The sequence below is a fragment of the Ursus maritimus genome, unplaced genomic scaffold, assembly GCF_017311325.1.
Source record: "Ursus maritimus isolate PB19 unplaced genomic scaffold, ASM1731132v1 scaffold_4, whole genome shotgun sequence".
In the NCBI taxonomy this organism is placed as follows: Eukaryota; Metazoa; Chordata; class Mammalia; order Carnivora; family Ursidae; genus Ursus; species Ursus maritimus.
Window position 1 is genome coordinate 75,783,282 of NW_024426552.1, and position 15,999 is coordinate 75,799,280.

General features: G+C 42.8%; 1 protein-coding gene across 16 annotated transcripts in view; it reads right to left on the reverse strand.

Annotated features, from left to right (window-relative positions):
- LOC103676028 (LIM domain containing preferred translocation partner in lipoma) overlaps nucleotides 1–15,999 on the reverse strand; it is a 644,793-nt gene that overhangs the window by 427,746 nt on the left and 201,048 nt on the right. For all 16 annotated transcript variants that reach the window (XM_040621467.1, XM_040621465.1, XM_040621452.1 and 13 more), the window contains one exon: nucleotides 1,798–2,005. In XM_040621467.1, the coding sequence (XP_040477401.1) occupies nucleotides 1,798–1,990 (193 nt within the window). In that variant the 5' untranslated portion in view covers nucleotides 1,991–2,005. The remainder of the gene's footprint in view (nucleotides 1–1,797; nucleotides 2,006–15,999) is intronic.

Consider the following 15,999-nt stretch of genomic DNA (forward strand, 5'->3'; position numbering starts at 1 on the left):
CACAGGGAGTACAGTGAAGAGAGCAGGGCATGTCAAGAGCAAGAGTCACCCAAGGAGCCAAGCCACTGTGACTCACAGCATTCAGAATGAAGGGGTCTGAAGGCAGACAGCTACACATTCCTCCTCCCTGCACATGCCACCTATTAGCCTACTTAATATGGGACCTGCCCCCACTGCCCACCCCTCAGGTGGGTAGCGGTTGTCACATGAACGAAGGCTTCCTCACACGTTTGCCTCCTATTCCAGGAGGGAGCCTATCTTATTCCTTTCATATTAGAGGGAAGTCCATTTCAGCTCTCCCCCAAAACTGGGGACAAAATAAAAATCCCCCAGGAAGTAAATAAGGGAAAACGTTGAGAAAACAATTAAGGAAGCCAACATATGGCCCCCTCCTGTCCTAGTGAGGAGGGATTCTCTTCCAAATCCCAGTCCCAGTCCTGCAACTACTAAAGCATCACCACTAAAGAACAAAGAAAACCAGTTCCGCTAAGTCTTGGATTGACCGTGGACTTCAAGGCCTATAAACTCAGACGCTGCCATGGAGAGTAGTCGAGCACCAAGACTGCCACTTCCTGTTTTTCCAGAGTAGCTCTCTGATGGTCTTGTTGCTGCCCTCTCTGGAAAAAGGATACCCGAAGATCCAGGGCGGATGCCTGACTTCCCTACCACCTGCCGAAGCGTCCAGCCCCCTCACACAAGCTGGATATCTGGACGAGGCTTCTGGCTCCAGAACTCGTTCAATTCTAACAACAATACCAACAGAGGAGTAAAGTGATTGCTGGGGGCAGGGAGAAGACTAGGAGGAAAAGAGAAAGACTGAACTTTACCACAGAGTGTGAAACAGTCTCACAAAAACTTGCTGGAAGAAACACACTCATGTCACCCAAGAAGCAATAAGAAACATCACAGCAAAGGTGATGTAAGGTCATTTTTTTAAAAGTGGGGGTGTGGTGAGGGAGAAAACAGAGAAAGGGGGCGCCGAATCTCCTTTCACTGTCTCTTCGCTCTCTGCTTCCAGAAGTTTACCATTCCTCTGTTGTCAGTGGTAAGTCATAGTTTCATGGATTTGGCTGAGCTGCTGACACTGATTGGTAAAAATATGGAAGCTCTTCACCCCAACAGTATGGCACCTTCATGCTGCCTGTGAGGTTCGGTGTGGGAATATGCAGATACATACACACCTGGGATGCTGAGCTCAGTGGCTCATCCAACTCCTGACTGATGAAAATTGAATGTACTGCTGGTACAACCCCTAGAACGAGGCTTCGCTCACGTTTGCCTGTGACCTTCAGCAAACGCAGATCTCACAAAGCTCTCCCGACAACTTTATCCTACGGCAGCCTAGGGGAGTCAACAATTTCAGTTTTCACAATTCCAGGTGCCTCATGAGGGTCACTTCATATGGGTTTCCCATGAGACCACTTCTTGGCAGCAAGTGGGGACATGTGTCCAATGGCAAGAGGGAGGGGCAACTGGGTGGCAGACACTTCTCTACAAGACAATGGGACGGGGTGGAAGATAACACAGCAGAATGGCCTGAGCTATGAATGAAGAGACCAAGGTTCTAGTTCTGTCCATATAACCTGTTAGAGGTCTCACTCTCTTTACCCCTAAAAGAAAGGTTTGCTTTGATAGCTTCTAGATGGTTTTTTTTAACCTCTGACAGGCTATTAACTAGGATAAGCACACTGAATTCTTGAGCTATCTTTTTCCGACACAGCATTGTGCAGATAGATCCCTTTTATTATACTGAACTGTCCCACTCTGGGCACCCGACTCTGAAATCCCCCCACGTACCTTCACCTCCAGCTTGCTTGTATGGGTTGTACTTGGGCTTTGGGGCAACTACTGGTGCAAACTTCTTGGGTGGCTGTTGTGTGGACACCGAAATGCTGGGGGTCCCAAAGGAATGGGTAGTCTCCATCCGTGCAGGCACATGGCCAAGGGGCTCACCAGTGCTTTTGGGTGGCAGCCAAGATGGGTGAGACATTGTTGGAATCTGGAACTAAAAAGAAAGAAACACAGTTGGCTTACAGAAGCACGAAAATGGAGGCAACCTACCTCACCTCAACATTATTTCCCCTTAACCCATACTTAATGAAATCTTGACAGAGCCCTCTGAGGAGAAGGGAAAAGAAAGAGAAAAGGTAAATGAGGGGAGGAGGAGGCGGATGAAAACCTGACCTTCACTGGAGGAAGAGAAAATGGCACACTCCCCTCAACCGATCTTGAACATCTCTTCCGACAGTTACCTATTTAGTGGCTAACACTCTCCAGGAAATAGATATGATAAGAAACAGTCCCTAACCTGAAGAAGTTTCTATGGTAGGAGAGCCTGATATCAGCCAGGTTGGAAAAAAGTTTCAATTTTATTAATAACCTATTAAAATGAATACCACACCAATTAAAGCGTGATTAAGCTACCTAAATGAGGTGATATTGCCTAAGTGAGATAAAAATAAATAGAAGTGTTTCTGGGGAGCAGAAAAGGGCAAGATGACTTCCCACTGGGAGCAGAACGAATACCTCATTAATGAGGTGGCATTCAGACTGGACCCTGAGTGCTGAGCAGAGGCTGGCCTGACCCATGTCAGCACAGGCAAAAAAAGGGCACAGCACTCAAGTTTGGTGTGACTGGAGGAGCACCAGGGAAAAGCAGTTCGTAAGTGACTAAAACGTGGGATGGAGCCACAAAGCGCAGAGAAGGAAACCTGAATTTATTGGGTCAACATCAAGGAAGCACCAAAAGTTTGTTCTTGAAACAAGAACATAACCAGCGCATGTCAGGATACTTTAAAATGTCCCTCTGGTAGGAGCAGTTATGTTCCCCACCAGGGGGACCTTGCAGACTGAGGGGAGGGGAACCCTGTGTGCCACAAAGCCCGGGACCCTACTGGCACTTAGGAGCTAAGGGCGAGGAATATTCAAACCCGTAATGAACAGGTCAGCCCTGCTGACAAGCATCAGGAGCCATGCTGAGAGTCTCACAGGGAACATTTGTGAAAAACATAACTAGGAGCAGGCAAAGCAGCCCAGCCCAAGAGCTGTTCTGATCAGATTACAATACAGTGTGTGAGGAAAGAAAAATGATGTCTTGCCTGTCAGGGTGAGCCAGTCACCCCTCCAGGCAGCCTGCAGGCTGGGGAGGAGCCTCCCAGACAGCTTCTGAGGAAGAGGGCTCTCCAAGCCTGATTGCAACAGCTCTCCAGCACAGGGAGGCCCGGAAGGCACCCTGCGCCGGCTCCCAGCCCCAAATCCACCCCGTAATTTATTAATTGAACTGAATTAATTGAGAGGGTACATGATTACCTCCAGATGTCTGTAAAGACAAAGAACACTGGAAATGCAGGGAAAAATAAAGTCCTCAGCACGTGGCAGGGCCACGGAGAGATGGGGTGACAGAGAGGGATGGGGCACTCCTGGTGGCAAAGGCAGGAGCCTCAGAGGGAGTGGTGTGACCTTGAACAGCCCCCTCCCCGCATCAGGACCTTGGGGACCTCAACTCCCTCAAAATTAAGATAAAGCCCTTTTCTCCCTAACTCGAGAGTTTTAGGACAATGGGTGAGATGACACCACTGAAGTGGTTTATATACTCTAAAGCGTTAGGCCAAGTAAGAGAAAGCAAAGTGTTGGAGGTGCAGTTTTCGCAGTAAAAGAGGATGACGTGTATCAGAGAGGAAGGCGCTCAACTAGGAATCGGGAGGCTTCTGCTACTGAAGTGACAGGCTTTCACTGAGTCACAGGCCCTGCTCTTCCTCTTCCTCCCTTGTCCCATCACACAGGCAATGCACAGACACTTGCTACACTGTGAGTTCCTTGAAAGGGCAAGGACCAGATTTTACATATTCCAAAAACCACCATGAAGGCCCAGCACAAAACCAACAGAGAAAAACCACCATGAGTCTGGTTTACGGTGGCTCTTCACCCTGGCTGATCATTCACAATCATTTGAGAAGATTTAAAAAAAAAAAAAAAAGCCCATCTCTTAGGATTGAGAAACACTAAACTTGGTTTTGTATATGTATTTTTTTTTTTTTAATTGAGTCTCGGTCTTCTACTGAAAGGGGATGAAAGTGTCTGTTCTGCTTTCAACATGACTAAAGTGAACATAGGTCAGGACCAAGTAGGATAGAATGAAGATTCGAAAACTTTAATGCACTCTGCGCATGTTAGTATAAATTTTATTTGTACATTTTAAAAACGGGTTAATATCATCCTTGCAACTTTTTTATAAACCTAAAGTTATTCCAAAATAGAAACTTAAAAAAACGGGTTAATATAGGATGCAGTGATTTCTAAAGCAAAGAGGCACATTTCCAGATCAATCCCACATTGCCAATTGACTGTAGAATCCTGGCTTTTTCAGATATGCCATAGATATAAAAGAACAGGCAACTTCTGGGAAAGCATAAAAAATGAAAACTTAAGCATCAATATGCAACTAATTGACTCCATCATCTTTACAGTTATCCCCAATACCTCATATTACCCTGATACTGCCTTCCCCATGGAGACACCTCCAGCTCACCTCCTGAGAGTGCCAAGGTCTGGCCATCTACCTGTTTGCAGATGACCTGAAAGGCAACCCCTCATACCATTCTTCCATATGCCCACAGTGGTCCAGTGACACCATTCACAGGATTTGTAATGAATGTTCCTGACCCCACACTCTTGCTCATGCTCTGCCCACCATCTACACTGCCACTTAGGTCCCTTCACTTTCTCCCAAGCCCTATTGTTTTGTTTTTTTTGTTTTTTTATCTTGACCCAGCTTAAATGTCTCTGATACTGTGAACATTTCCCTAATTCACACCGCCCCCCCCCCACCCAAAAGAAGAGTAACTTAATTCCAGGTGGAATTAAGAATTATATCATAACAATCCACACAGACTGACCCAGTAAGCTGCTGCTTCTGAGTAGTCTCACTAAATGAGCACGATGCCTGGCTAGGAAGCCTCTAGAAAGCTATGTTACCAATAAATGAGTAAATGGATAAATGTTGATCTCTTTGGTTACTCGTCCCTCTTCAGAATCTCTGTATCTCCCTTCTTAGCCTCCACTGATACGGTCATCTCTTTTTCTCTCCCTTAATTTAGCAATGTAATGAATCCTGCTGATAAGAGTTCCAGAGATTGAACCATCTCTGCATTCCTAGAAAAAGGCCTACTCAGTCACAGTTGCAGTGTTCTGATATACTGATGAATTAAATATGCTATTTTACAGAGAATTTTTGTACACAGAATCATGAATAAGATCATTCTATAGTGTTGTTTCTCTCCTTGGGTTACTTATCATCATTAGGTTTCACATGAGGGTTCTACCTCCTCTTCTACTGTTTGCAATTGTTTAATAACGATGAGGTTGGGATTTTCTGATCTTTAAAATTTTATCAGAACTTGCTGCAAAGTCATTTGGATGTGATACCTTCTTTAACAATCGATCTTAATCATATCTCCAGTAACTTCTACGATAGTTACAGTCATTTTACACTTCTTTTGAAGTTATTTTCATATTCTGCTGGAAATTCATCCATTTCTTCTAGGTTTGCTCTCCCTGCGTTTCGATCTAGCTACCTCACAATTAAAAATGATGTCTCATCTACTATGTGCCATTTAGATCCTCAGCATCACTTCCCACCAGTCCTTAAAGACACAATCCATGCTATCATCCAGTTCAAGTTATATACCCTCCCACCACATTTCCACAGCACCTGGAGTACTGTACTCATCACACGTTTCTGTCTCTTTGCTTGCCTGTATCCCAAACTCAACTCTTGAATCCTTAAAAACAGAAGCAATTATCACTCTCAAATCCCAGGGCCTAATCCATGATAGACACTCAATAACAATGTCTGTTAATTTAATGAATGAATAACTATATTTGCCTGACACTAGAGCTCCAGATGAATCAGACTCTCATCCTGTACTGAGATGAATCAGATTCTCACCCTGTACTCAAGAAGCTTAAAGCCTACCTGCAGAAGAGATATTTATATATGTGAAAAAAGAAAGAGAGCAATACACAGCATACAAAAAGAACTGGGGTGCGTGTGATGGGAGCTGGCATAGGAAGGGGTGGCCCTTGACAAGGATTTTGAAAGCTGGCTGGTTCTGAGGATAAATGGAACAACAAAGATAATGCCTGGAAATACTGTAAGCTCAAGGAAGAAGCAAGGTCTTTCCGTGGAATAGGGAGTAGACCAGTTGTATTAAAATGAAGGACGCAAGGAGAATATTAGGTTTAAAAGATAAATTGAGCTTACTTTTTAAAGGTTTTATCCAGAGAAATAAGAGGCTAGGACTTTAATCTCTGGACAGTCATCTAACAAGAATAAAAACTCTATCGGGCGCCTGGGTAGCGCAGTCGTTAAACCGTCTGCCTTCGGCTCAGGGCGTGATCCCGGCGTTCCGGGATCGAGTCCCACATTGGGCTCCTCTGCTGGGAGCCTGCTTCTTCCTCTCTCACTCGCTTGCTGTGTTCCCTCTCTCGCTGGCTGTCTCTCTGTCACATAAATAAATAAAATCTTAAAAAAAAAAAAAAAAAAAAGAATAAAAACTCTATCGACGAAACTTGAACCAGTTCAGAATGGACCCAAGGCAGGTGATAAACCAAGAGCACAGACACAGAGTCTCCATGTCCCCGGTTCTAGTCTCAACTTCGCCAGGGTGACCTTTAACAAGAGAGGACACTCATTTGCACAATGAATGTCCATAAAGTCCCAATCAGCTCTAATATTCCATAGGGCTTTCCTTCTCTGAAACCTGAATTACAGCCCTCTCTTTTGATCAACGGGTCTGAGGAAACCTCACAAGTTTAGTGAACAGACGAACTAGCACATGTCAGTTGGGGTTTCTCAGCTTCTCCAAGAACGACCAACGTAAACACAAAGATAAGCAGTGGTGAGAGCTGGTTTTGCTGGACCAAAACTCACCCTGCTCTTACTTCCTCTGGTTCTAGGTCAGTTTCACTGTAAGCTTACAATCATTGCGAAAGCAAGAAGTGAAAGGGAAGATCTCCACAGAGGCTGTGAGAATACGCAAACACCATCCCAAGAGGGGCAAACAAGAGAAATGGCCCTTGTCTAAGCGAAGGGAGGCCGAGAGCTGGGCTCCTTAGGCACTGGACTTTCAGGAACTTTTGTCACATGCAAAGCAATGAACACGCACCTAAAAAGCTTTACTTGTTACCCTCTCTCCATCGCTCTCTATCTTCTCTTCCTAGCTGTTCAGTGGGTACGAAAAAGCCACTGACAACAAATAGCGAGTGTTTACTGAGGACTTGCTATAGGCCAAGCAATTTTCTAACAGTCTTCACTATTATATGAGGTAGGGTTCTCATTCTCCACATTCAGCAGTCAAGAAAGTAAGACTATAAGAACTAAATAACTTGCTCAAAGATATATCCTGACAAATAGCAAAGTTGAAGTCTTCAGCCCCAAATCCATAGTCTTCATCCTGGTACTACCTTCCTGTTTGGAGGGAAAAAACAAACAAACAACAACAAACAAAACAACAACGACAAATAAACAAAAAAAAACAAACCAAAGAACAAAAACAAAAAACAAAACAAAACAATCACAACCCAAAGGAAGTCACACTTAGAAACAGTAGATTTTGCTCTTATCTCCACTCCTAGCTCCTGGATATGACTTGCCATAATGTCTTCTCTACTCTATTCCACCAAACAATACTCATCATCAGCCACAGGGTCGCATACTGATGTAGCCAATAGTTCGACCAAACTAATCAAAGCACAATGGATCACAAACAGCCATAAAAGGCCAGATGATGACCAAGACCCTTCCTCTGCAGATGAGAAAACAGGACTCACTTTACCTATAAATTTAATACTAAAAAAAAAAAGCCACTCAGCCTCTCTAAAGGTATCATGTGAATGACAAGTCATTGTCAGCCACAAAAATAGAACTAACTAGTGTTTGCTCAAGTTCTTCTTTCCTAAAATCAATATTGTACACTTCTTTAAACATTTACATAGATCATCAAAATTTAAAAACAACCAACCAATCATTCCATGGCATCATCTAACACCAAGTACTATAAGCTTAACGGAGTAGTTTTCAAAACTATCTGTACACTAGACTCATCTGGGGATCTTTATGTGTATATTCTGATTGAAGGCCTGAAAATATTTGACTTAGAGCATTTATATTAATCTTTAAATCATGTTGCATTAGTCCCTAAATCTCCTTTGGCAATTAACCCAACGCCTGGTTCTTGGTCAATGTTTGCTAATAAATGAATGATACCACGAGAAGAGACAAGTTTTAACATACTATTTTAGTGGTAGCAAATGTGAGAGACTGAGGTGCTAAGTGACTTAGAGATCAGAAGTATCTGATGGCAGACTCAAGTTCAGGATTCATGTCCCTTAGCAACATTTTCTTTTTTAAACAAGAAACAGGGATGCCTGGGTGGCTCAGTCAGTTAAGCATCTGCCTTCAGCTCAGGTCATGTACCCAGAAGCCTGGGATCAAGCCCTGCGTCAGGCTGCCTGCTCAGCGAGAAGCCTGCTTCTCCCGCTCCCTCTGCACTGACCCCATCCCTCCACTTGTGCACTCTCTCTCAAATAAAAAAATAATAAAGTAAAATAAACAAGCAGTAAAAATTTAAATAATACTTTTTCTATAACTTTGGAGGTGTTTCACGATCTTTCGCCTTTACCTAAAAGTCAGAACCTTCCTACAATTTCAAAACTGCTTTCTTAATGATCTATTAAAATACGACAATGTGCTCTCTCTCTGGGCTTCAGCTCATCATCCCTTCCACAGCTCGGTATTCAGCTGGAGGATACTGGATCTTCTGCATTAGACCAGCTTTCAGACAGAGCTCTGCCATGAGCTCCCTGGGATGGCAGTGGCCTCCTCTGAAAACAAGGTGACTGGATTAGATGAGGACTAACTCTTCTGATGCCATGGAAGATCCTGACCTTAGAACAGACCCCAAACGAACAAAATCATGGAAATTCCAGATCATCTATGATTCTCCTCTGAGCTCACCAGTAAGAAAGCACAGCCCTCTTTTTTAATTTTTCTTCTTTTTTTGTCCCCCGCTTCCCTGACTCCTCAGTCCTCATTATTGCGGAAGGAAATCTTAGATTGATCTCCGAGATTACCAAGGTATCAATCAAGATTTATTATGCACAAGTAAATAAGTACTTTGGGCAAACCTTTTCCAAGTGATGTAGGTAGGTCCCTACCAGTGTAATTATGAAGCAGATAGACTGTGGCATGTGATGGAAGCGTGGGAAGACAACGTTAAAGAAGAAGGCAGGCTGGAAATTACACAAATTGTTAGCTGAACAGCAAATGTAACCACTCTTCCTCTGAAGCATCAGGTCAGATGAGAGCCGGAAGGGCAAAGCAGGATGTGCCATGGGCTGAAAATGTCAATGTATTCACTCAACTTCTCTCTACAGGCAACTTTGGCCCAGCACTGGCTAAGCGCCCCACTCTCTGCGTGGACAGCTGGCATTACTTGGAAGGGGTGACTACGAACAACTCTGCAGAAATGCCAAACCTTTATATAGGCTATCGGAGACACAATTGGAAATACTGGAAACAGCTCTGGACTTAAATGCAGAGGACTTGGGTGTAATTTCTAGCTCAGCCACTAATTGACTCGATGATGACTTTAGTACGTTGACCTCCATGAACCTCAGTGTCTCTCCCTATCCGTAAACAAAAAGATTAGATGCCTGCTGCCATTCCTTCCACCTCTCACATCCCATGATTCCTCCGACAAGTCTGCAAGTTGAGTGAGCTGAGGTTTCTTACAAACCTGTCTCGACTGCCCTGAGTCCCACTGACCAGGGAGTGTAAAGTGAAAGGAGGCAGGACGGAAATCCACACATAAAATACCAACCCGCTTTGCAGAGAGTTAGTATGAATTCCAGTTAATGCGAAAGGTACAATCCGCATTGCGGGCAACACCGTGGGTGACAAGAACCATTCCACCGCATCGTGGATCCAGGTAAACTAAGCAGCAGCAGGGAGGGGAGCATCAGTCCAGACAAGGAAACATTTGCTTCTGACAAAAAAGTGAGGCAGAATAGAGATACATGTCCTCACTGAGCTTTCCTCTCAGATTGAGAATGTCACACAGAAAGGGAACAATCAACCATGACAGGGAAACAACAGCCCTGGAAGACCAGGACGCTCGGGAGAAGGTGAAAGGGAGAACAGACCCAAACCAATTACTAACTAACTGGTCTTTATTTGCCACAACTCCCATCACTCACGGGAAAGTAGACATGGGTGACAACAGCTACAACAATGGCCAAGAGGTCATAGAGTCTAGCTGTGAGAAATTGTAGGGACTGATTTGTTTCTTCTAATTTTGAAAATTCAAAACCCAAGATTTAGAGAAGCTGGAGCAACTCTTCCAAGGTGACCCAGCCTCTAATACGTATCAGAGGGTGCACTCGAACCCAGTTCTACTTTCAAAAAGCATTTGCAGGAGAAAAGTTTCACCAAGCAAGCCTGTAAGTCTATCGATAATTAGATGATATCCAGAAAGAGTGGGTAAAAGGTATGGAAATGGACAGAGAAGTAAAGAATCTCTCTTCCAAGAGTCAGTGGAAAATCATGCCATGGAAATTCAGTGCCAAAGTCATGTGACCCCAACTTTGTACTCCAGGCCCCCTTCCATAGTAGTGGTTCTACTAGACTAAATGACCAAGAAAATATTGACCCTCTCAGGACCTCAGTTTCTCCAGCTCTACAATAATAAGCCTTAAGAAGATGATCTCCAAAATTCCCTCTCACGACATCATTTTATGTTCTAAAATGGTACAGCACGTCTGTGAAGTGTACCAGGCTCACAAAAAAATGTGTTCCTAAGGAGGCTTCTTCTAAGTCTCTGATGCTAACAGACTGTCTTTCTGTCCAAGGTTAAGAGAAAGGGGCAAACAATACCCTGAGACTTTGAGCTCAGAAATCGACTAAAAGTAGATTTACAAATTTACAAGATGAGATTCTGAGTGCCTGGTTCATAAAGGTTTTAAAATCCTAGTTTATGTTTTGCTCCTCCACTAGGATGAAAGAGTGAGTATGGAAAAGTCACAGATACCATTTCTAATGAGGCCTCGCGATCTCTCCGGTGGTACGTGAAATCTCATTCCAAACCCGCCACTAAGTGAGTAGGTCCACAATTAACTGCTGTTCACTTGTCTGCACTCCCCTGACAGCTTGTGCCGACTTGTAATAAAATATGTAAGCACTATGTTTTAGTTACGTGTTTACAAGTCTGTCATGCCCATTACACAGATCATAGAATTTTATTAGCACTTTGAGTGATGCTTTAATTGATTTCAATTTTTTAAATAATTTTTTGCACTTTTTTTAAAGATTTTATTTATTTATTTGACAGAGATAGAGACAGCCAGCGACAGAGGAAACACAAGCAGGGGGAGTGGGAGAGGAAGAAGCAGGCTCATAGCAGAGGAGCCTGATGTGGGGCTCGATCCCATAACGCCGGGATCACGCCCTGAGCCGAAGGCAGATGCTTAACCGCTGTGCCACCCAGGCGCCCCTGCACTTCTCTTTATTAAAAATTCACTTTAAAGGGCACCTGGGTGGCTCAGTCAGTGTAACGTCTGCCTTTGGCTCAGTCATAATCTCAGGGTCCTCAGATCGAGTCCGACATTGGGCTCCCTGCTCAGCAGGGAGTCTACATCTCTACTGCCAAAACTCCCTCTCGCTCTACTCTTCCCTCGTTCATGCTCGCTCTCTCAAATATATAGAATCTTTAAAAAAAAATCACTTTAATATCCCAATAAAAACAAATAGAATAACAGAAAAAATCTGTTTTAGACATAACTTGGAAAAGTTGAAATATTTACTTTTGTCTTCACTGAAGATCAGTCCCCCATTGACAAATCTCAGCTGTATTTCCATCTGACAATACAACATGTGACTCTGTGAAGCAATGTTTATTCAGGCCCTATAACCCACTAAGAAGAATCATAGCTACAAGATACACAGTATAGACACTACAATTTGAATTACTGTTTGAGTTTTGGTATGTTACTATAAAGTTTCCAATGTAATCTTTGTTTCCCTATTACTTAATTTTCATCTTAAATTACTGCCAAACCCCAAATCTACTCCACTCTCAGGTTAAAACATTAAGGATATTGTAAAATTAAATAAAAATGCTCAGACATTGGACAAATAAAGGGGGAGAGTGGAGAGACACAGATTTTTAACGTGCAAGCACCATGAGATACCATTTTAGAAAACAAAGAGATTCAACTTCAACTCCAAGCATCATCATATGCTCTGAAATAATAATTTTTGTTTAGCACCAGTCCAAGAGCCTGGAGAAATTTCTCAGTATTTGAAAAGGTATGAAAAACAGACAGGCAGGCTTCTCATTAGAATGTGTTCTAAATTCAAATTATGTAAGAGAGGCTAGTTTTGCAATTTCACGTTTAATAGCAAAACAATTGAAACCATTTTCAACTGGTGACCTTTTTCTTAAGTCACGTTGGAAGTTGTTCCACTTTTATTTCAAGATTTTGAAACAGAGACAAAATCTGTGGAGGCATTGACCAATGGCAGCTGACTGAAAACGAGCAAGGCTGTGTCGGATCAGTTTCAGAATGACATCGGTGAATGTTATTCCCTTTTAAATCTCCCTCGGTGAGAGTACTGATGTTGTGCCTTCTGCATTTTTATCAATTGCCGGACCACCATGCAAAATAGACAATGCAATGCACGAAGAAAATACTAGGTTGGCTAAGACTCTGGGAAATCACACACACACACACACACACACTTTATACATTTGTAAAGTAAGAAGCAACAACACTCACCAATACGTAAGTTTAATATCCAAGAAACATGAAACTGTTCATAAACATATTTCTTCTTATGTGGAGCTGAAGTTGCAACTTAACCACCATCTGTGAATTTGCTTGAACATATCTAATGACCAGGAATTCATTACCTCACATGGCAGCCCCTTCCACGGCAGAAAAATTGTAACTGCCAAAAGAATTATGTGTTCCCATAAAAACCACCTATCGGTCCTACCTCTGCCCTCTGGAACCCCAAGCCCTCTGACACATGGCAGCCCTCCAGATATCTAACATAATTTGTTAATTAATTTTTTTTTATTTCTTTACTTTTTTAAATTTTCTACTAATTTGTTTTTCTCAGTTTGTTTCTGTGTTCCAACTTTAAAAGTCCAACTCCCCACTTTTTTTTTTACAATTAGCCTTATGACTTTAGAATAATAACATAAAATTTTAAATCTCAAACCAGTAGTTTTCAAAATTTCTTGGGAAAAATAAATAAATAAATGTTTCCCCATGTCAACTTTTTAAGAAAATCCCAAGAACAAAATAAGCAAATTGATAGAACAGTTCCTTGTACCTTATTTAAATGTACACCCTTTGGCAGAACACATTTCACTTTGAGGGGGGAAGTCCAAAATGCATTACTCCCCAGCCTTCCTATGAGGGCCGTGCTATGCGCCAGGCTGAAAATCTGCCGATCTTAACATTACAAGAGTGACTGCAAGTAAATAAAGAACAAAGATGGCATCTTGCTTTATCTTCCTAGTGCCTAACACAGAATCTGTTCCATCATCAATGCTCAGAAAGTGATTATTACATAAAAAAGAAGGTAAACGTAAAGGTTTGGGAATATAGACAGTTAAAATCTGTTTCTGAATCATGTTAGTTCACATTTCAAACACCGTCATCCGCAGTTCGCTGTAAGAAGGGTGACCATACATCTAAGGTATGCTTGTTGTTTTGATGTAATTACCAACAATGTCCCTTTCCACTCTCAAAGGTGTCCCAGTTTAGCTGATAACTTATATATAGTCATTTACTTGTAACACTGTGATAATGAGGTTTTGGTTGCTGAATTCAAGAGAATTCTCAGTGTGATTGGGTCTTCTCCCAAAGGCTTCATATAGCCAAAGACCTCCCATACTTTGAGTTTAATACTGCCATTGCTAAGAGGGCAGAGCAACTAGCGACGCTAAGTAAAGGAGGCTTTCAGACTTCCCTGCTCCAGAGACATGTGCTTTGCAGTAAGAAGAGAATGTACTAGAATGATTATGCAGGACTAGAAGAATGCAAGGTACAGCAAAAATCTTGCAGAAGCTAGTATGAATGACCCTACTTGCTCAGCCTTTCTTCTGAAGCAAAGAATATTGCCTTTTCAGAGAAAACCAGATTATTTACTCCCATTACATCTTTACCATCTGCCCACTCCTGTCCCCTACCCCTACCAATACTACCAGTGATTTTATCATGTCCACTAGGCTTCAAGTAGAAGGACAACAGGTTGGCCTGATTCTCCATTTGGAACAGAAAAAACAAGGGAGTGGACAAGAAACTGAAATAAAATGTGTCCAAATGTATTCACTAGGGTACAAGAGTAAAGGTGAAGGGGGGATTACTTGTAATTGTTTTACGTTTCTAAATATGGGGTTACACAAGAGTTAAGGAAGATGAAGTCAAAAGAATACAATGCAGGCCCACAGGCTATAAGTCAGTTTAATTTATTTTAAAGAAACCATTTTATATTGATTTCCATTGCAAATTCTAAATGTATATTCTACAGGGGCGGGGGTAGGGAGGAGGCATACAAGATGGAAAGTTGACAAGCCTTGCCAAAGATGGAACTCCCCCCAGACATGGTAAGCACTGTTATATCATAATATTGCATGTCTCCTTGTAGTACTTTCCAAGATGTTTAAAACCAAAACAGTTGAGAATACTCTCCCAGCTCAGGATCTTCCCTCCTTATGGCATTTTCTCTAATAGGAATTTCCCTTAGGGATTCCCTAAAGTAAAGTGGTTGCATTACCTTCTGTTATATAATTAATTGCACTGACAAACAGAGGTCTCAAAGAACATAATTATTAATCCACCCTCGGTGCAGTATCTACAACGCACAGAGGCTTATGGAAGATATGCCCGAGTCGTGAGAACCGTAACCCTTACTATGTTGCATACGGTGGATTAGCACGGAAACTTGCCATATCGCAGAGGCTGTCTTGCGGGTAGGGCTTGATCACAAAAGAGATGCTGTCAAAATATATGTACTGGCTCAAGATTTGGAAGACAAAAGTAAGACGAAGGCCATGTTGCTGCAGCTCTGGCTTACTTTCTGCTGCAAGCATGGCCATGGAGATGGGACTTTTCTGCATCCATAGTCCCATATCCCATCTGTAGCCTTGTAGATGCCAGGAAGCAGTTATGGCAGGATGGGTGGCTGGACTCCATGTCTCAGGGTCCCGGTGCCACTTTCCTGACAGAGGCTTCTTAATCACAAATACAGTGCAACACTCCTCAACCCAACAATTCTGTGGTAGCCTCATGATTCTCTGCTGTCCTGACTGTGGAACATATAATAATCTTGTGTGGCTCTGAGCGTCACTACTAGAAGCTCAGGCTTGAGCCCGCTGTATACAACCCTTCCAATTATTTAGAAGCACCTAACACCATATACTAAATCCTTCCTCCCTAATATACCTGGAATGGTTTGTTTCCCATTGTAAGCCACAACTAAACCCCCCACATAATCCTTAAAATGAAGTTTGCCGATAAGAGTAATGACATAATATCAAAAAGAGACAGGTTCAAATCATTCATGGTGCAAACAAATCCCGAGTGCCTATGCAAGTGCTCTGATCACCACTAGGGAGCAGAGCCATGCACGGAGCAGAGCCAGGTACGGAACCCACACAGCGCCAGCCCTCAGAGTCCCGAGTCTGGTGGGAAGAGGCGTGCCACGGCGGGGGCAGCACTCAGTGATATGGAGCAAACCCATAGGAAGCCTCACCTAATCTCAGCATTCTTGCCTCAGCTTTGTCACTAATTGGCCACATTTTCTCATTAAGGGGGCTACATGGATGAAAGTCCCCTTAAACTCTAACATTCCACATCTCTACGAGTCTTTGTACTCATGAGGGAATCTACTTGGATTCAAGTCCTAATGAAACTTCCTAAATTTCCAGT